Here is a 22,945-nt window from a genome sequence, read left to right as displayed (position 1 = left end):
TTATTCTTTTTTATCCAAAATATTTTTCTTTAAAAACAATGAGACTAGCTTTGATAAACTTAAACTGCCACTAGTAACATCCTCTTTAAATCTTGGCAAAGATCTAACCACAGATAAATCAATCCTTATGTACCGTAAGGTTGGGCCATCAAGTCAACAGAAGCTTAAGATTCAGGTGAAACCGAGTAATCATTTCATTGCATCTGGTGTCAGTGTCAAGAAAACGAAGTTTGCAGAGAGCAGTCTTGTAGCTTTGGGGCCATGCCGTTATACATCAGAGATACACAGCTGCTAAATATCACAAAGACATTTTGATATCTGTCAGTGAGGTCATTAAATAAAAGTTACGTTAATTGTTAATCTGTTTGCCTCCTCGTTTCCAGGAACACCCAGCAAAATTGAATTTTATGCTACTGCAATAAATAGTGTTATTCCAAACTAATGAGATCTTAGAATCAGTATGGTCTAAAGCTTGCAAAAGAATTTTTAGCTGCACTAAAAATGCCAAACTTACCCTCTAGTGACTAGTTGCAGTCAAAATGCCTTACTACATTTCTTCTATAAAGGTAATTATTGGGTTGCACAGTATGTGGTGGAGAGTCCACTTTCCACTCCTTTTAGCCTGCAGGAACAAAATTGGTGATTATTACAGGTGGGACATTACATAAGATAGTGTGTTATAGTTTGTGTATCTCAGAAAAAAAGCTGTATAGAATAAATCTGCTTTTACCAAGTATACAAACCTTTGTCTTTCGGTAAGAGACTTGGTCAGTACACTTCAGTTAGTTTGGTATGTACAGCTCATAAAAGCACTTTGGGCATGAGAATGCAAAATGTAAGCAACATTAGTCGGTACCAAAAATGAAGACTTCCCAAATGTGGGGTAGGTTCAATATTGCTATCGCTTATGCAGCCTGACATTCACTTCATTGATGCAGAGGGTGATAGGGCCTTCAACAGAAATTTAACATGCTTGCAAGAACACCGACGTCTAGGAAAGTTTTGGGGTAACCTGCATTTCCTCGAGGAAAAAGGGATACAATACATCTAAATGTGGAGGGTACATGCAATGCATCTCTTGGTAGGTAATAAAGTGTTTCCACAAAAAAAATTTTCCCTACCTTAAGGAAGTGTAGTAATACCTTCCAACCGTAGCCTTCAAAAAAGCTCTTTTTGCGCTTCATCTGCATCAGGCTAGTCCAGCATGTGTCATGATCACTGACTGGTAAAGTCTGGATGCAACTACCTTTTCTCAGATCCCCTGATCATACCAACCTGATACTTTCAGTGACATGCTTTTCCACTGAACTGGATTTTGGATAGTTACACAACCTGCTGATATGAGGACACTCTTGAGGGTTGGATATCTGTCAAGCATTTTTTTTTCAGGGGCTTCAAATGGATGCCTAACTTTGCTGGGTGGACAAGATTACTTGATGATCCTCACAAGCCTAATGAGTACCCCTGAGGATGAGTGTCTATGCATTTCACCGTGCACACATGGCAGTAATAGTTTTACCAGAGACAGGTAAACTTACATAAATGAAGGGAGACAAGAAAGCTTGCAATATGCTGAAAAGTGTCTCAGACAAGAGAGATATCCCTCTTATAGCACCAACCACAGATGGTCAGCATCCTCTTATACTACTACTATGCTGCTGAGAAAACAAGGAGTGTTTTCTCTCAGATGTTCAACCAACCAACTTTCGTACGAGTAGGACGTGTCTGAAAAGTGCTGTGTGTAAAGTGCAAGCCTAGCGTGATGTCCAAGTGAACACCAAGAGGAGACAGGAGAAAGGGTAATAAAATATTGTAAATTTAAAACAAGAACGGGAAAGCTTAGAATAACATACAAACTTTATCAAGAAATTATTAGAAAAGCATATAAAGATGGAACAAAGTAGAAAACACTGGATGAAGATGAGTTAACCCAAATTGAGAGCGAGTCAGCAACTTATGGTCATTGCTCCGATGAAGTTGTTGAAGAAGCATCTTGCTGTTGAGTATGTGGTTCCACTACGGAAGTTCGGGAATTGAGAGTAAATACATAGGCATACTTTCGAGTGACAACATATTGTAAATCTGTAACAATTGTAAGGGGCCTGAACAAAGAACAAATGAAACTATTGAAGATGAAGATGAACATGAAAAAATAAAAGCAAACACTGAGGTATTAACAGAGCAGATTCAGGATTCGGACAGAAAAACTACTAACGATGACCAACATAGATGAAATTAAATGCAAAATTGTCAATGTTGATAAAGATTATGACAAATATGGACAAAACTTAGGCAGAAATATGCTTTTAATCAAATCTAAAGACGAAGAGAGCACAACAGCAGATGAATAAAGCAAATTGAGTAAAATAACGGAGCCATTTGAACAAGTTAAAACGAAAGATGGACACTTATTTGTAAAATTTCCAGGCAAGAAAAACTCAGAAAAGGCAAAAAACAGAGATTCGGGGAATCAATAATTTATCGGTAAATGAGAAGGGTAAACTTAAACCCCGCCCCCCCCCCCACCCCCCCCAAAAAAAAAATAAATAAAATAAAATAAATTGCATAAAGTCCGAAGGACGAAGATGACAGTGTCAAAAACATTATAAAGAAACATCCATGGATAAGGACTCTCGTTTCTGAAGACGACGACCTGAAAATTGTAAAGGAAATGAAAGCCAAAGATGACAAATATAAGCACTGTATCATCAAATGCAGACCACAAATACGAAAGGCTGTCTATGATAGAGGTGACAAGTTGTAGCTATAGGTACGCTGTATAGCCGTTGCAGTGTGCACGACTGTTACATGCCTATCAATGCTATAATGTCAGGAATTTGGTCATAGTGCAAAAAATTGTGGAAATATCCAAGTTTGCCTTAAATGCGGTGAAAATCACACATCAAAAGAATGTACTAGCACCACCTTAAAGTGTACAAATTGTGAAAAGAAAGGCCGTAGTGAGACTGAAGATAAAACATATGATGGGAATAAGTGAGTATTATGTAAATAAGTATCAAGGGTGAAAAATAATACGGGTTTGACAAGTAATCTTCTATGCAATTTAATAAACACACAGTCAGTAGGCAATAAAACCAACCTTGTTAGAAATCTTATAAATGATCACAATCTATATAGATATATGTAAGCTAAGGAAACTTGGCTAAGTAATAATGTAAGTGATTATTTTAAAATAAACGAAATGACGCCAGAGACTCACAACTTTTACCACATACCGAGAAAAAAAAGGTGGAGTGGGAATCTGTTAAAAAAGTATACAAAGTATCCGTAACGAACCAAAATGTGTTCAATATATTTGAATACATCAACACTAAAACTACACACATAATTAAATGCATACAAATTATACCGGTTTCCAAACCACCGAGCACAAGTAGAGAGATCATTCCTAGACGAATTCAGTGACTTCCTAAACTTGTCAGCTGGTAACAAAAATACGGTGATTTGTGGTGACTTCAACCTGCAATTAGAGTTTAATGATGACATTTATGTCAAAAGGATTTATAGAGTTACTTGGAAGCCACGGCCATGTAAATGTTGTGAAGGAACCGACATCATTATTGAACCATACCATCGACTTGTTTGTTTGTATGGTGTTTGACGTTGCATGGAACCAGTGGTTATTAAGCAAAAGGACCAACGGATTTACGTGACTTCCGAACCACGTCGAGAGTGAACTTCTATCGCCAGAAATAAACATCTGTCACTCCTCAATGGAATGGCCGAGAATCGACCTCGCGACCACCGAGGTGGGACGCCAACACCATACCAACCACGCCACTGAGGCCTCCATCGGCTTTTGACACAATACAAAAACAATGAGATCGCGAGTGACGTAGTACTAATTGAGCCTGAATGCGTGATATCTCCAATTTATAAACTAGTCACATTTAGTTTAAATATACGGGAAAAGCTATGGAATATAAAAAAAATATTACTTACCGAAACAAAAACTTTAAAGCTGATAAATTTATTGTTGAGAGCATAATGAAAAAAAAAAAGAAACAAGCCAGGGGTGCAACTTTGAGAAATCCTTGACAGGTGACCATGCAGGCATGCGTTAAGTTGCTTCACAGACTACAGCAAAAATATATTAACATCAAACTACCACGATAAATGTCCAGAGGTGACAAGGCAAATAACAGTTAAAGAAAATAAAAAATAGTTTAGCAGTGAATTACGAGAAGCTCAGAAAAAGAGAAGAGAAATGAAAGAGACATGGAAAAGATCGACAAAAATCAAGAAGAAATGAAAGTTGGTCACTTATAAAGCAGCCGGAAATCAGTATAACGACTTAATTATGAAAGCCAAGAAAATATATTACAATATAAAATATTTAAAGAGAAAAATCCTAAAAAAAACATGACTATTTAGCCGTAATATGAGGACTCAAGATAAAATTCTACCTGATGTAACCAGTGACCGACAAGTAGAACGTGGCTGATAACTTTGTTTACTACTTTGAAGAAAAAATCGAAAGAATCAGTCGGAGTTTAGAAAAGGAGGTCCCTTCAGATCTCCCCGTGATCATAATGAGCAATAGCAAATTCAGTAAGTTTGAAGAACTGAACATGAATGACATTGAAAAAACTATGAGAAAAGTAAAAAAACCTACTGTGAAAATGACCCGTTTCCCACAAGCGACTTGAAAGTAAAAAAACTTTAATCAGTTGCGGGAGTTATATTTTGATGATATCCAAATGAGTTTAGCAGAGGCATCCTTCCCAAATGGCGAAAAGCTTACTTGTATTAAGACCGGCTTGCAAAGGAAATGTGATAAAAGAAATTCGATAGCTTCTATAGGCCAATACCGAACAACTCAACATTATACCCTATGATCAGTCAGCTTACAGAAAAAACCACTCAACAAAAACTACATTGTGAGCAATTACAAATGATATGATAAAAATTATGGCATGTGGAAAATCTGGTATCCTGGTTATGCTTGACCCAAGTGCAGCATTTGACACAACTGACCACTATCTGCTGCTAGAAGACCTGGGAGCAATAAACATTGAAGATGGTATACTCAAACGGTACAAAAGCTACTTAGAAAACAGGGAGGTTGCAGTGGTTATATCAAATGTGAAATTAGAAAAGAAAGGCCTAACTATAGTGCCCCAAGGGAGTGTCCTGGGTCCACTGCTATTTGGCATTTACACAATTGAATTATCTAGAATCCTAAACACGCACAAGGTTAAGTATAAACTGTAGGCTGATGATACTCAGTTCTACTTTCCTCTTGAAATGGTAGAATATGCCATAGTAAAATTGATGCAATAATGAAATATATAAAATGGATGTAGGGGAAGAAACTAAATCTCAAAGACAAAACCAAGTGTATGTTATTTGGATCTGATATTCCACTAGGAAAATATGGACACTTCAAAAGAATAACTATTGGCTTGTCACCCATAAATACTGTAGCGGCAGTGAGGAACAAAGGAGTATCTATTGATAATAAAATATCAAGGAAAAATCATATCACATGTTGTAAAAACCTCTATCATATTAGAAACATTGCATTTATCAGCAAATAGCTAAACGAAGATACAGTGAAAACAGTAATTTGTAACCATATACTTTCGAGGCTTGACTACTGCAACGTTATATACTACAGTCTTCCTACCTACGTTACCGTGACAGAATAACTCCAGCACTAATTGAGCTACATTGGCTCCCAGTAAAAGCAAGAATAGCGCACAAAATGCATCTAACAGTCTTTAAAGCACTAAAATATGGGGAACCAGCATTATCTAGGAAACTGCTTAAGTTTCTTTAGACCTGAAATGAATGCTGTGATCGGATGTGCAAGTGAAGCATATAGGCTATTTGATCCTAGAACAAATTGTAAGATAAGTGAGAGAGCATTTGAACATGGCGCACCAACACTATACAACAAAATAGCGCCCAAAGTGAAGACCATACAAGAAAAAAAGCTAATTTTAAAAAGAATTAGACTCTCCTATTCTGCAGGAGCTACGATACTTATGAGAAAATACTAAAAGACAAATATAAAATGTAAGAAGCAACTTATTTAGAAAACGTACAAGAGCCCGCCAGATGTGGAAGTATTCCTTTGGAGGGCTGTAGCCTACATAAAACTAAACAAATGAACAACAGATCAGGGTACCATTAAGTTTGGGGCTAACAAGGAACCACAAGGGTCATCATGAGTCTGGGAGGATCATCACTCGTCTGATCAAAAGAAATAGCACCATAGTGACGTGTTGGGTGTCTGAAGTACTGGCCTGTGCAAACAAATGACTGAGAAACTAGGGTAGGAGAGGCCAAAAAAACAGTAGTTATTAAACACTCATTGTCTTTTAATATTGATACATTCATACATTTGAAAATAAATAAGAAATAAATTTAAATGTTTCCTTGAAAACATGCCATTAGGATCTGCGTAAAGCATTAACCTCCCCACCCAAAATCGAAGCCAATGATCTCGGGTAAGTTACACTGTGGGGTGGCTTCACTGATATAAGGGTCAATAGACTAATCTATTATAAAGAGGGCTTGTCAGTTCTGTCAGATTTGTAAACCCCTACCGTTCTAGGCCATGAATTCGACACTGCAAAAATTTGTGGAATTAAAGGCCTGTGGAGATGTTCCATCACAATGAGTTTGTAGTTGAGCCTACGTGAAAACTCACCTTCTTGCTCTGCATATCTGACTACTGACTATCACGATATTCACCCACCAACTGACTATACCTTCATTCAGGCCAAAGTGTAAAAACTACTAAAATACAACATGACTCAAAAGTCCAAGCCACCCTATCGAGCAGAAGTTCTGTTAATTCACAATGAAAGAATGATTATTCTACTGCTAGACTACTAACGCTTCACATATCTGGATGCATTTCTAATGCCAAAAATATCTTACATCATACATAAACTCTCCAAATACAGTCTTTCTTTACACTAGATCTAGAGTCTGCTAGCAGCACCTGATGCATGAGGACGAGTTAACTGATACGGCGAGCCATATCAGTTAACTCGTCTCTTATTTGGACCTTTTCAACTCATATACAAGAATAACATAATTCGAGACAATGATCTCCAAGGAGCTTGTGTGTACATTCACTGCAGAATGAAATCACACAGAACTAGAAACTTAAATGAATGCCTTCAAGGAAGTTGCAGATCATCTTAAATTGCAACTCAGTAGGGGCAAATGTGGGTACCTGCCACTAAACTAAATTTTCTAGGATATCAGATCGAGATTGTGACAATCATGCCAGACCCTGCACGACTGATGATGCCCTTCAAGGGGCTTCCAGCACCGACACACAGGAAGTCTCTCAAATGGGCTCTTAGCTCATTTTCATTAAGAATCCTCCTCCTCTTATTACCTTATTCCCTATGGTCATGGGATCGGAAGATTTCATGCCCTGAAAGAAGAGATTTGCCATGCATTGATGACAAATTTATGATAATCCTTTCAAAGTGGAAACTGATGCCTCAGATACAGCTCCTGTAGTTACTCTGTCACAGAATGGGATGGGCATCCTGTAACATTCTTCTTTTGAACACTGTTTTCAATGTTCTCAATAAGTAATGAACCATGTGGTGAGCTATTCGCTTGGTATTACGGTCTTGTGGATTAGATGATTGCCACTGGTAGACTTGCTCTTGATGTTGCCCTGAATTCAATCTGCTTACTGCTCTGCATATCAACTAACTGTACACCACATGAACCCTTCAACTTTCCCTGAAGATCTGGGAGTTAATACACACTGGCTGGGTGGCTAATGGGTAGCTTAAGCACTGTTAAGGAAGCCTCTCTGTCAGTCAAAGTCTGATCAACAGGTTTGAACCAGTTGCGATATTGTCTGCAACTCCCAACTTCACAAAAATCCATTACCCTGATGGAAGAGAACAGACTGTATCAACAGGTCATCTTACTCCATTTTCAGTTTATTTAACATCCACTGTGGTGAGGAATGAAGCCCTGTCTGTCACCTCTCTTGGAGAAGCCTTCACTTTGATCAGCTAACATCACTTTAGAAGACGAGATCTGTGTTTCCGCAGATAATAATTCAAAGGATGAGGACAGTGTCCAGCTTTATACCATATCAGCGCCTAGACCTTCAAAGCACCAAATACAAGAGTACCAGTGGGGCTGGCTCCCCAGTCATGATCGAGTGTGATCATGAGAATGAGCCACTGAAATTTCTCCCAAACACTACTGTTACTCACAATAGGTAGTAGTAGTTGTATTATGCTTATTTACTATTATGAAAGTGTGAATTTTATAGCTATGCAGTCTGTATATTTGAGAGTTATTAGTACTTACAATGTAAAATGAGTCAAAGCCTAGATGCTTTAAGATTACTGACTATTATGCAACACTGAACACAATACTTAGGTTTACAATTAGCTTTTTATTTTTCCCAGTCCCACTAATCTGAAAAGACACTGCCACACTCGCAAGTTCATTTGTCATAATATTGCCAAGCAGTTCAGAGGTTTTTACGTTTTACTCCGTTTTAATCCACACCGTCATAACATTCGGAAAATAGTCTTCAATTTTTCCCTGAAAGACTATTATTTTCAGTCCTGATTCCAAGCGAGAGCTTATAGTGCTATCTTGTAGCTGCAAATTTTAAGACTAATACCAACATTTGAAATGCATCTTGGCGCAAATAACTAACACAATCTGTAGCCAATCTTTTGTTGACTCCATTTTAGGATACTCAGTCTTGATAGCTTAGTGAGGTATTACCCCTTTTTTAAACATCGTTCTAGCTTTGATAAAAAGCCAACATAACTTAATACAAGGGTAATCCGGTTTCGAAGTGGGACATCTTGGATAATGTTGCTATTTTACTTAATATATCTTGTACCTTCCTAAGTTGTATCTTAGGTAGACTATGATAGGGTTGCAATCGTGCACTATTTATTATAATCAGGGTTTTCTTGTTGAACACCCCAAGAGAAGCATGATGGCGGCAAGTACATAACTGTTACATCCATTAGAGTCCTGAGACAAATTACAGTCCAGCTGTACACCCAAGAACGGATTTTGTCAGCAATCAGAACTGGATTACTTTATATTTACCGGAATATCGCCAAGGTTCCTCAGTTATTTAAATTTCCCACCAACATAAATACATTTACATGTAAATATAATTGCTTAAACGTCACCTATTCCTTAACATTGGTAAGATCATTTAGTTTCTCATTTATATCCTTTATGTTGTTTATGGAAAAATAAAATTGGGTGTTATCCGCAAATAGTTTAAACTTTACCCCATGTCCCAACAGAACAATTGACAATCTAGTTATATAAAAGTAAAATAACGCTGGACCTTATGTAGATGAATTATTGGAGAAGCCTTGGCGTATTTGAAAGATTACCGGTGTAATGGAAGATACCGGGTACACAACGGTGTCAAAAGCCACACTAAAATTGAGAAAGACCAAAGTACCACATTTGCTCTCATCCATAGTTTGTAATAGATCATTTACGACAGTACGTAGAGCATTTTCTTTGGAATGTGTCTATAAGCTGACTAACTATTAGGCAAAACATTCGCCCTTTGACCTTCTCAGATGAATACTATAATTGTTTTTTTCTGGCACTTAGGGCGTAAATTTTACCGAAACATTATCTCCATGATCTGACAAGAGCTCATTCCCTTAATACTGACTGTAACGCATTGGAAGCTCTGCCGCTAAATTCTGGATATGTCACCAGCTTCACGACACGACCCCAGAAGTCTTATGACTCTCACGTCGCTAATTTCGTTAGCTGTTTTCTGTCTGTGCGCCCGGTCAAGCAGCTGTCAGTAACTTTGTATGACCAGTCAAAACAAGTCAGATTTGGAGAATCAGGTCAAAGGTGCTCCAGACTCGTGTGTTTCTCCCTTACCTTGGTTCCAGGTAGCAGATCAGGCATGTGGACAGAAAATTGATGACACATAACGGATGTATATATCACTTATCCTTGAGTTGGGTTGAGTTGAATATAGAATTTAGGCCAAAGGCCAAGCACTGGGACCTATGAAGTCATTCAGTGCTGAAGTGGAAATTGACAGTAAAAGGTTTGAAAGCAGTAACAGGAGGAAAACCTCAAAGCAGTTGTACTATGAATCAAGTGTTAAGAGAGGGTGTTAAGTATGATGAAAGAAAGGGGTTGCAGGTAGGGACCGAAGGCACGCTGCAAAGAACCTTAAATAATGCCTACAGTGCACCACATGAGTTTCACTCAGCCTTGGGGTCGCTTCATTCGATGTTTTACAAGACGGCTCATTACAGACACTGGCTAGACCGTGATTACAGCTAGAAGTTTCTCATAGCTGCTGGACGGTACTATTTCTCACACTGTCTTCCAAAGCTTGGCAGCCCCGGTATCGAAAAAAAAAATTCTCCCTTTTCCAAATTTCTTAATTTAATTCTTCTCAGTCTAGCCGTCAGCAAGAAACATGAAATGGAAATGCGGGGAAAGACACATGCTGTTTTAGGAATATATAAAAAAATAAAAAAAATAAAAAACTGAAAGGAAAAGAATGAAATGGTATCAACAAATTTCGACCTTGAAAATAAATTTAAGGCAATCCCTACTAAAACATAATGAACAATATTCATTACAAATAAATTGCTTGTGTAGTGATCTGGATAAACAGTAATTGGCATAGTTAAACTACCGTTTAAAGAAAGGTTTATCAGAAGGAAATTCGTCATGGAACCCAAGGAAAAAAATGTAATAGTTAAAGGGTGCAAGTCAGTCTTGGATAATGGCCATTAGTAGCACGGTAGCGAAAGAATGTTATGAAAAAGGATACTCGGACTTAATAGTTATTGAAAGAAAACCAAAAATATCTTGCAGCGGGAAAATACAGAACAAAGTAACAACGAAAGGCTTCAGAAGAAAAATAATAAGTAAAGGGTGCAGTTAATTTTTTGTCTAAATCGGCTGATAAACAAATTTCTCGAAGGTCACTGTTTATAAACCTTAGACCGAAAGGGAATATATACTACATTTGTCTACGTGCACACTAAAAGAAACTATAATACATTCAGTCTGTCTCCCATGACACTTCACTTATCGTGTCATCATCTCAAGGGCAAACTCGAAAGAAAGTCAAAGATGCCGTTTGACGATTAGAAATTCAAATCAGACACGTCCTCCAATAAAAAGGGGGGAAGGGGGAATTCCACACGACCGACAGATAATTTCAGCATTTCCTTTTGCGCATTTTATGAAACACTACTTTAAAATGACGTTCAGTGACGACAACATGATTTGGGTGTATATATTCCTTTTACTGCCGAGTTGTAAAGCAATAAATACCTTGAATCATTAAAACCAAAACGATCGATCGCACCTAACCGAATGGTTGTACAGTCATCATTGCTCAATGCACTTTTACAAGGCTATAAAGATTGTTTGATATCACGAATTACCATCATACCAGTGAGCAATAAAAAACTATCGTAAGCCATTCCCACCCTGATAAAGCGGTTGGCGTTAAAAAACCATCGGTCTGGGAAGACTTGATAAGACATGAAACTTATCTACCGCGAAAGATGGAATATTAAAAAACTTGTCCTTTCATCATCACTTAAATAAAAGAAAAAGCAAAGGGCTGTGGTAAATGAAGTAAAATATATTCAAGTGATGCATTTTATTAACTTTTAACAAATAAAAGAAAACTTAACGACCATTGCAAACGAAATTAAGTACCGAGTCCACGACGCACCAATTTTGTTTTTACTATCTTTTTTTGCCAGATTCTCCCCAATTTTGCAACTTATTTGTATTATCACGAAACTTACTTGTATTATCATGAAGCCACCGAATGCCAGTATTTTGATCCTGTCGAAGAGAAGGAGGCTGGAACTATCACTGTGCTTAGCAACAAACAACTGGTGTAAAGTATATTTAGCCTTGGGACTAACAGCCTTCACACATCCATTTGAGTTCGCTGGCGCGCGCGAAATTCTGTCCCTCTCTTAATCGACTCATTCTGACTACCCCTTCCCCCTCCCACAGGCCAACACATTGCACTAGTTATAAAATGGTATCTATATCCAGTCGTTCAGGTCCAAAAGCCTGAGTGAAGAAAAAGAGGGGGAAGGAGGTGGAGGTGGGACGAGGCGTTTCAACGGCTGCACCAAAACTGGTATTAGTAGTAGTAACTAGTTGATGACTTCCTCTTCAGAGCGCTTCTGAGATATTAGAAAAACACAACATGAAAGGTCTTATTGTGTTTAGCATTCTTTTGGCCGTTGTTACAGGTAAGGCACCGCTGTTTTGATCAAGAGTTCCTAATTTTACTTACGAGTGTTCTGAACATGTTGAAGCTGTAATAGCAACAACAAACTGGCAACTGTCAAAATGCGTTAAACTTTGAAATGCATATAGATATATATATATATATATATATATATAGATATATATATATATAAATATATATATATATATATATATTATGCTTAAAAAATCACAGTAAATGCACGTGACCCGTGACTACAGTGTATAAGCGAATAACACAAGAAACAGACAGGCAGAATGTCGGTACCAAGTGCTTTCTCGGGGTCGCAAATAAGGCAGTTGGAACAAACAAAAAATCAAGAATGCCAGATGGTTAATTGTCAAAACGGTAAAAAATCAAAGACATAATCCAGGATGATCCGTGATCTCTGTCAGTCACAAAACCATAGACTTAACCAAAGAGATACGGATGCCTAGCCATACAAAATCCAAAATATGTCTAAAGCAGAATATATCAATTTTGTTGCTTATATTTATCAACGTGTTTCATTGTGAAGGCATCGAGTTTAAACACACACAGACTTAAATTTAGAACACTTCCATTATTTGACTTGATGAAACGAAGATTCACTGATATTCCTTTTAATTGTGTCGCTACACGGGACTAAGGATTGTTGCTTCACCTCAGTTAATAGGATAATCTAAATCTCTCATATGTACGAATAAGATTAACATATACGGTTATGGGTACCTAATCCCTTATCTCCTGTCCTTAGCAATCTTTTCTTGGAATTTTTGAGACAAAATTCATACCAAGAATTTTGCCCCAAAAAGTTATATGGTTTAGGTATGTGGATGATACTGGTTTAGGGATGTGTATTCCTGGTCTAAGCCTATTCAGTGTTCACGTTACAAAGGTCCAACCAACTCAAGAAGAATAAAAAAAAAAAAAAACTATTACTTCTCTCTAATGAACCTCATATTAATTAGAAGCTTGAATTTCAAGCCAATGGACCCTGTGGGCTTGTTCCGTGTGAATAGGGCAGTTCTTCCTCTAAATAATAGTAATGACGATGCCAATATCTTCCTACAGGGTCTCCTCACAAGCGGGGAAGACTTGCCAGGTATTTGCACGACGCTCAACCAACGCCCAAGTTCACCAAGATAGTGGGAGGGAAGGATGCCGACCTGTGCGAACTGAAATACCAGATCAGCCTACAGGACATCTCCTTCGGGTTTCCTTATCACTTGTGCGGAGGATCCATCATCAACGAGAACTGGGTGGTCACCGCTGCTCACTGCTTTGATGAAGTGGACATCAGTGCACCAGGTTTCCTGCAGGTTAGTGCAGAAGACGGGAGGCCTGCTCGGCATGATTCTGGTGCTGCAAGAGTCCTGCGGTCAGTGCATTTAAAATGGTTTTCATGTCCTCATTCTCATGCTCTAGATTTTTTTTTAAGCATAAGTTGCTTGTGGTCTTCGTAAACGTTCATAAGGATCAGCTCCAAATGTGTTGCACAAGTTTCCTGCATTTTAATTTAATTTCTTTTCAAAATAAACTTCTGCCTCCAAATGTCCAGGCCTACCTAAATGTGAGTAAAATCAACGCTGAGACCTGGGATTTAATTTGACATTTGTTCTTTATATACTACGCACTTATTGCCATCACATATTTCATGTTTAGTATCACTATGGCCTTTCTTTACACATTCATCTGATTTGTGATTTTCACAATATCTAGGGCAGACTTGGTCATTTCTTCACTTTGTTGCGGTGACCCAGTTCCTGACATTTATAGCATTGATAGGGCATGTAACAGTCGTTTACTTTGCATCGGCTATACAGCGTACACAACTTGTCATCTTTATCATAGATATAGCCTTTCGTAATTGTGGTGAGCATTTAGTGATATAGTGCCTATATTTGCCATCTCTGGCTTGCATTTCCTCTACAATTTTCAGGTCGTCCTCGTCATGAATAAAATTACATATCCAGGAATTTTTCTTTACAATGCTACTGACAATGTCATCGACATCCTTCGGGACATAAGCTGTTTTCATCTTGGGTTTAAGTTGACCCTTCTCATTCACCGATATCGTACTGCCGATTTCTTTTATCTCCTTTTTTTGCCGTTAAGTTATTCATGTCTAGAAATCTTACAAATAAGTGTCTTCTGGTTATTTTAACCTGTTAAACCGGAGCCATTATTGTACTTATAATTGGCCTCTTTCCATTTGCTGCTGTGCTCTCTTCGTCTGTCGATTTGATTAAAAACACTTTTTGGTCTTTAGTGATTCAGCATAAGTTTTGTCTGTCATAGTCTTTACATCTTTACCAAACTGTCAATTTTGTTTTGAAATTTATCAATGTTGATCAATACGTCACTAGTTCTGAGCCGAATCCTGGATCAATTTTGCTAATATCTCTCTCTGTTTGCTGTTATTTCTTCAAGTTCATCTTCAACGAGTTTCCGTGTGTTCTTAGTCCTACAATTGTGACAGACGTGAAAAACGTTGTCACTTCGAAGTATGGGTGTGTATTTGTCCCCATTACCTGAACATTTACAGTGGAACCACGTATCATATTTCACAGCAAGTTCCTTCATCAACTTCATCAGAGCAATTGTCCGCAAGAGTCTCTCTCTCTCTCTCTCTCTCTCTCTCTCTCTCTCTCTCTCTATCTCTCTCTCTCTCTCTCTCTCGATTTGGGTTGACTCATCCTTCTCCAGTATTTTCTTTAGTGTTCCATTTTTACTCGCTGCTTCGATAAGTCAGGCGAGAGAGCTTTTGAACATTGCGTACCAAGATCATGAAACAAAATACCGCCTGAAATGAAGATCTTACAAGAAGAAAGCAAATTTTAAAAAGAACTTAAGTCTCCTATTGTGAAATATAAGAATACCTTATTTAGAAAATGTACAGGGGCCCGCCAGAGAGGGAATCATCCCTGTGGAGGGCTGTACAAAAAAAAAAAAGTATGATAGTTTGATCTTTCCACTACTTGATGTAATTCCTATAGCATATGTTTTATCTATTTCCTTCCTCTTCTTCGTATTCACTTTGAACATCACGTAAGTCAGGCACTTGACACAGAGCACTCTACAGGCACGTCCTACTTGCACGACCATTGAAAGGGCAGCAGCCCTATACTTCTCAATGTGATAGACAACAAGAATATAACATTAAAGGCATAAGAATGTTCACCGTCGACAATTCCTGCGGACTGTGTCTTCTAAATAACTGTACCATTTCCATCAAAATTTTGTATTTGTATGGTGTTTCCTACGTTGCATGGAACCAGTGGTTATTCAGCAACGGGACCAACGGCTTTACGTGATTTCCGAACCACGTCGAGAGGGAACTTCTATCACCAGAAAAACACATCTCTCACTCCTCAATGGAATGCCCGAGAATCGAGCTCGCGACCACCGAGATGGCACGTCAACACCATACCGACCACGCCACGAAGGCGATATTTTCATCAAAAGGTCTTTGCAGGGCCCAACGTACAGTACTTACACAGTACTTTTCCAGCCGTTCACTTAGGTCAAGGAGCCCTACTGCCGAAGTTAAGCAAATAAACTCGGTGGTCTTTAAATGCATGATCTTGCAGAAAGCTCAATGGCCATTCATTGCCTGAAAATTTTAGTGTTTAAGGTTTTTCTTTGCACATTCACACAAACTTTCATTTCCCCTTCATCAAAGTAACAAGTTGATAAATTTAACCGAATTATACACAATCTATCAGCAAATTTTACGTCAGATCGGATATTTAAGTCTTGGAAACCCAGACCACCACTAGTTTTGTGAAGCTTCAAAGTAGACTGTTATGATTAGCTGAAAACGACCAATCTAAATTGTACCCTAATAACTCTTTTGAATTTTATTTATTCTTCCTAAAATCTACGGAGATACATGATACACATACAGTGCATACCGACGTTTTGACAAGATATAATAAAGATTTTGGAAAGTTATTAAAAAGATGGAAGTTAACTGCTCGATATTTGGAAATGCCTGAACACGCCTGTAAATGCTCTAAGTATCATAGAGGACCAATTAAGTTATTGGAATAAACACTGCCTCATGTATCATGATCAGCTACTGCTGTCAATGGTCCCGTGGGCTTGTTCCATGGGAATAGGTTTTATCTACTTTAATAATAATAATTAGGATAATAATAAGGAGAATGGACTAAACACAGTAGAAGATGTAAAACATTGGCTTAAGGCCAAAGCACATAAGATCCAACGTTACACGAACAAGAATAAGGGATACCAACAGAACAAACTAGTATTCGGAACCAACCAGAAAAGACTATACAGCCAACTAAGAGGGGTAGATAACCCCCAAGAAATTCCTGAAGCCGAACCAAGTAGAGGCTGGGAAAACTTATGCAGCAATCCGGTGCCACACAACAAACATGCAACAGGAGCGCTTCAGTGGCGTGGTTGGTATGGTGTTTGCTTCCCACCTAGGTGGTCGCGGGTTCGATTCTCGGCCATTCCATTGAGGAGTGAGAGATGTGTATTTCTGGTAATAGAAGTTCACTCTCAACGTGGTTCGGAAGTCACGTAAAGCCGTTGGTCCCGTTGCTGAATAACCACAGGTTCCCTGCAACGTAAAAACACCATACAAATATAAACAAACAAACATGCAACATGGCTCCAGGAAGTCAAGGCAGAAGAAACGGGAAGAATAAAACAAATATTCTCCGAGATCACGACAGACTCAATCAGGCACCAACTATTTTGTTGTCGTGAAAAAGGGTTTTCGCGTTGTTAAAGGTAAAGGAATTTTAGGATAGGATATTCATGATTTATTTATGAGAATGAAAATGTAGAAAATAATGTGCGTGTTAAACAGTACAGAAAAGTTATTTATAATAAAATCTAGCATATTTATTCTAATTGTCGACGGTTAAACAAGGCTCTATTTGACCGTAAATTTTAGCACGTTTTAATTCACGTTGAGACTTAGGAATATGATGTTTACAACTTATGCATGAGGGGAAAATCTTGTATGCGCATTGAATAAGCTGGAGGTCGGAACTCTCCTTGCTTCCTTGTTTTTAAGTAAACATGCTAAGATAAATTCTTGATAAGAGCTTCTGATTAGAACTTGAACTACCCTTCCAAATTCTCGTTTAAAAAGTATCAATGTTTAAGTCTATACCAAGCTATCACATGCATTTTGAGAGATTGTATTGCGTTATTTATTCTTTTATTTTAGTGTACTATAATTTATTATATCATTCAGCAAGTTTCCTTCTAGTCCTCTAAACCTGAATTTCATTCCCTTTGTAAATTCCCATTACCCTGCGAGTTTCAACTTGACTTTGAACTGAATGGCTCCATCGGGTGGTACTTCCCGAAGTGCAATTCACCTAAAATGGTATAATTCAATAACCCAAATCTTAAACTGTCAAGGATAAAATACCTCGACTAAATAACCATTAAAGGGTACCAACAAATTAATGGTATTGTGCTTTTTTAGGATTGTTTAACCTTAGAAAATTTATCAGTCGTCTAAACAACCTTTCAATGTTTTAATTTGATCGGATTTTGCATCCAATTGCCGATTAACTGTTAACAAAAGCATAATAGCGCCATCTCTCAAGCAACTATCAGAATACGACCAAAGAAAATTAAATTTAATCATACCTGGCTTATGACATCTGATATGGCGGAAATGAACGAATTCACTTTTCACTTATTAACACTGCTTGTAAAGTCACACAAGCTTTGCTACCAAAACCAGCCAGCTTTGGCAAGCAGACTTGAATCTGCCTGTCGCTATTTTTCATTACACAATGCCCATTCAAAATGGGTAAACTTCTGAGAGCACATAATTCTCATGCCAAGTTCCTGTGTGTCCCTTTCCTATGCACTGGTGACCCTGGAGTGACCAGCATGGTTTTTTCACCTTAGTGAGTAACAGACTCTATACAGCCTCTTCCTGCGGCTAAAAAAGAAGCCATTAACAGAGTAAAAACAACACCAAAGTTTTTACTTCACTCTTCCTCAAGCGCTAAAGGTCATCCTCGACTAAGTCAGCATGATAGTCACACAAAACAAGTGATTACTGGACTCGCTACACTCACTACAGCAATGTCTACCAACTACAAAGCCATTAACACTATGGTGCCAGTTTTTGGCTTTGTTTCCCCAGGACAAAGATGAAGCATTAGAAAAAAATCTTTACGGAAACACACAGGATGTCTGCAGACAAACAACCTATTACAAACGCCATCCTACCTCATTTTACCTCCATCTGGATCTGAAGGGCAAACAATTCTACCTCTGCAACATTTTAATTCCACAAAGGCAGTAAATTATGTGATAAAGAGTTGATTCCTGACACCCTTTTGCCTTCTGAATTGAAGATGATTGGGGCGAGAGAAAATCATACGTAGAAGGACCTACAAACTTAAGTACATTTAAATGCTCCCTAAACTCACTTTGGAAGGAAAACCCAAGAACTGCATGCTACTTAAACAACTTCCTGAAGAAGGTTGTTAAGTAGCTGGAGGCCACTAGGGCATCACAGCATCTGTCAAGCCAAAGATAACTAAGTCCAAAATCAAGATGACTGCAAATAAGTCATAGCTGTGTAGAAATGTTCTCACAAGCCATGACAGAATGGGTGGCCCGTCAGAGCCATCAGTGTTTACCACCACAGGTTTGGAAAAGCAGGCAAATATTGCTTCCTGGCTGCAAATAAATAATAAAAAATACTAAGTACAGCACCAACCAAGAAAGTAAATGTCCACCACAACCCTGACAGATGCCTACACCACCAGGATCTACACTGCTGACCAAGCCTCAGATAGGAAGCTCCTGACCAGACAATTTCAAGTCAGTCCTCCCCATAGCATCAAAAGACATATGCAAAACAAAAGGAAAATAGTGAGACAGATAATGGCACCTCCTTGGAGACTGTAGTAGACTCAACTACTCGCTGGCATTGCAAACATCACCTCCACTCACTGCACGGCAAGAATCCTCGTAAGTTTGACCTGATGAAGGACTACATCACAGTTCAGGTATACCAAGACGTCCTAAAAACTGCATTTGTCACACCCTTTGGACCCTACACCTTCAACAACTCGATCACCAGCCTCTACAACACGATAGTTCTCTTCTTCTAAGAAGCCTTCAATCCCTAACCTGTCCATCAAGACACCTGCAAGGCTATCAATGATGACTGGGCAACCACTGCCTCTTTAGGATTCCCCAGACCATGGGTCAAATTCCCACTGACCATGATTCCCAGCACAGTCACCAAAGGCATTATAGCCACAGATGCCAACAAAATGGCCGCAAGCAGTGCAATAAAACGAACAAGTCAACAGGAAGCAGTATTCCATCAGGTTCTTCAACTGAAAACTGTGCGCAGCTGAGACGAAGTACAGAACCTTCAACTGGGAACTTTTTGCAGCATACATGAGCATCCAACACTCCAGGTACCTAATTACGAGCAAACCTTTTACCATCCTAAAAGACCACCAACCACTCGTCCACACATTTACCAAAACTTTCATGAAAGACAGACTGATGATCAGTGATACATGGACAATCCCATTCAGACTGTCAATCATTTCATAAGATTTCTCAAAAATCAACAGAGGTCGAAAGTTGGCATTTTTCTTATCAAAGACTAACTGTAATGTTGATTAATGCTAAGTTTAAAAGCAAATAAGTCACTATTACTGGATACCAATACATTCAGTCACTTGGATTTTCGAAAAAGTATTGAAGTGCGTAATAGCCTAATGGAAACTGAAATACAAGCATGCCTTAACAACGATCCAAAGCAAAAAGAAATCTAAAACTGGCCTAAGTCTAAGAGACCTTTACGTCATAATGAGCACATTGAGGGCCAACACCAAACTTCTATGAGCAGTTGTGTAGACCAGAATTGGTAAGACTTTGTCATTCAAATAAAATTTTGTAGATTAAGAAGAGACCCAACATCCAATTACACTTTGATAGAACTAATGATTCCTTTTGATTAAGAAAACCTATGGTAAAGATGAGGAGGGCTTCGGTTTTTAGAATTTGGAACAGCGAAACGAGGCAAAGCAACCAACGCCCACTAAGGTTACTTTTTTCCTCAAAAGTCGCCGATTACAAGGAACATCTACTGGTTAAATTGTCGTAAAAATCGACACTGTTTTGTTCAGTCTTGTTGACAAACAGGCAAAATATCTATAAAAAACACCTCTGATGTTTTACCGTGTGAATTCTCTCGCCCGTTTGCTACAGGTTTTTGGTTTCTTTTCCTCCAGTCTAATGAGATCCATGAAACTACTTCGAAAAAAATCCATGTAGTGAGTTTCATTTCGGCTTCCAGAGCGTGACAGTGTCGCATTTCGTTAAACCTGTGACGTCACTGGCTTGCATTATAAAGCCAATAACCCTTTCAAAGGAAACCTCATCACATCGGGTTACCTTTAGAGAGGGAAAAGTGCAACATTCATTAAAGATTCAGAGCTTTCACTCGTTCTGACACGTCGTTGCGTCTGTCACCTCTGCTCCCTTGCAATGTTGTTGTTGATGTTGTGAAAGATCGTCAGGAAGGCCCGCAGAGAGAGAGAGAGAGAGAGAGCATCGGAAGGTACTTGTGTGTTAGCCTTCAATTAAAACTCGTATAATCTATCACTACTGCACACATGTCAAAACTCTTACCTGAAACGTAATATAAAGTAGGTATACTGACAGCTATTGATTACTGCTGCCAGTCTGGATACAAACTGTAATAAGTGATCAACAACATGGCCATTTGACTGATATTGCTGTCACACTAAATCAATTTAACATAACCAAGTGGTTTTTCCACAGGTCGTGGCAGGAGAACACAACCTGATCGAGGACGAAGGCCAAGAGCAGACCATCATCCTGAAGGAGATCCGAATCCACGAGAAATACGACAAGTGGACAGTGGCCAACGACATCGCCCTCCTCAGACTCTCTTCCCCAATCAAGTTCGATGACTGTTCCCAGCCGATCGCCCTCCCGGAGAAGGACCACCTGGCCACCGGGGACTGCGTCGTTTCCGGCTGGGGGACGCTCAAGGAAGAGGGCCACCCGTCCGACATCCTCCAAAAGGCCACCATCCCCATGATGACCGACGCAGACTGCAAGAAAATCTTCGGCGAGACCGAGATCGACGGCTGCATGATCTGCGCGGGCGTCATCGACGGGGGCGTAGACGCCTGCGAAGGGGATTCTGGCGGACCCCTGGCTTGTAAGGATACCGGCGCGCCTTACCTGGCGGGGATTGTGTCCTGGGGCTACGGCTGTGGTCGGCCAGGCTACCCCGGAGTCTATGCAGAAGTCTCTTGCTACGTCGACTGGATTAACGACCAAATCACAAAGTGAAACGAAATCTTTGGCTCTGAATTTCACGAAGAAACAATTTCTTTGACTTTATATCATCCTTTCCGCCCCGTTGATTCTAATGCCTCGAATTCCAAGTTGCAGAGGAATTAAAAATGACATTGGCTCTGCCTTTCATGACCTGCTCAACAAAAAATCAGTTTCCTTACTTATTACTCAAGGAAATATTGGAAGACGTACTGGGCAAACACTTCGAGACTTTAACTATATAGATACAGTATTCAGCATGTCTGCATTAGAAGTCATATTGTCTGTGTATGAATTCCACATTTTTTGTGAGGTACCGTTTGTCTGTTAATGTAAGCAGGCATGGAAATGAATGGATCAATACAAGCACCATGCTGTTCAAAAGCACTTCTTCCTGAGAATGCACACAAGCAGTATATCGGCTCCACGCCATTGCTTTAAGATTCAAAACAGCGACTGCCTTTCATCCCTCACGAAATGAGTTCCACCTTCTGCATGCGACTAAGCCCAAGTCAAAAACTATAATTCTAGACACTTAAACGACCGACATAAGCCTTCCTTTATAACAAACAAAATTTCCTAATAATGAATGAAATAAGAGTTTCAGAAATAGTGTCAGAACTTCGGCCACAAAATATTTGTGGTGTACGGTTCTAACAACCTGCAACTTCTGTTGCAAACAAGCATCAATGCAACAAAAGGTATGGCGAAGGTGTTAGATCATTTCATTTCCCCCAAAGATCTTAATACACAACTAAAACTATTTACAAAATTACAAAGCCAAACTTTTTTATCCTAAAAAAAAATACAAGTTACATGCATTATCAAATGAAAGGTTATCAAAATTCGTGATGTGGTAGGTGGGCAACACGGCAAAGACAATATATCCAGTGGACACTGACGAAGCCTTTCGTTCGTTCGTGAAAATTACGACTATTACAGAGAACATGAAAGTTATCTTTACTTTGAACTAAATTCAGATAGCTCTATAATCATTAAGTTGGCTTTACTTTTAACTAACTTCAGATAGCTCTATAAGCATTCTGAAATATAAATGACTTTATGGCTGTCAACTGTAAATATGTAAATTCGTCTTTAATTGCAGTATGTGTCTTACTTGGTCCCACTCTGCTGAAGGCACTCTATGGGACATAAAACTTCATTTGACATCCTCATAATTTAGCAAAGACATCCAAAGAATTGAACGAAGTACTGCATAATCACTGTCTAATCTAAACTACTTTCATAACACTCAGAAAAATAAGACTTATTTTATCTTGAGACTTTATATTTTCAGAGCTCTTGATATCAAATGTGAGCCGATTGTGC

At 38.7% G+C, this 22,945-nt stretch overlaps 1 protein-coding gene across 1 annotated transcript; it reads left to right on the top strand.

Annotated features, from left to right (window-relative positions):
- The first annotated feature begins 12,001 nt into the window (after positions 1 to 12,001).
- LOC135212139 (trypsin-1-like) lies at positions 12,002 to 21,754 on the top strand. Its single transcript, XM_064245548.1, has 3 exons — positions 12,002 to 12,272; positions 13,343 to 13,590; positions 21,092 to 21,754. The coding sequence occupies exons 1-3, from the start codon at positions 12,227 to 12,229 to the stop codon at positions 21,629 to 21,631; spliced, it is 834 nt and encodes a 277-aa protein (XP_064101618.1). The 5' UTR covers positions 12,002 to 12,226; the 3' UTR covers positions 21,632 to 21,754.
- The last annotated feature ends 1,191 nt before the right edge of the window (positions 21,755 to 22,945 follow it).

The sequence above is a fragment of the Macrobrachium nipponense genome, chromosome 40 (genome assembly GCF_015104395.2).
Source record: "Macrobrachium nipponense isolate FS-2020 chromosome 40, ASM1510439v2, whole genome shotgun sequence".
NCBI lineage: Eukaryota > Metazoa > Arthropoda > Malacostraca > Decapoda > Palaemonidae > Macrobrachium > Macrobrachium nipponense.
This window is presented reverse-complemented; position numbering and strand designations above follow the sequence as displayed.

What these genes read in the sequence shown, in the direction of transcription:
- LOC135212139 (XM_064245548.1), top strand. Translation starts at nt 12,227, where the DNA reads ATGAAAGGTCTTATTGTGTTTAGCATTCTTTTGGCCGTTGTTACAG. An exon ending in TCTTTTGGCCGTTGTTACAG is followed by an intron (nt 12,273 to 13,342) that starts GTAAGGCACCGC and finishes ATCTTCCTACAG; the next exon opens with GGTCTCCTCACAAGCGGGGA. An exon ending in GTGCACCAGGTTTCCTGCAG is followed by an intron (nt 13,591 to 21,091) that starts GTTAGTGCAGAA and finishes GTTTTTCCACAG; the next exon opens with GTCGTGGCAGGAGAACACAA.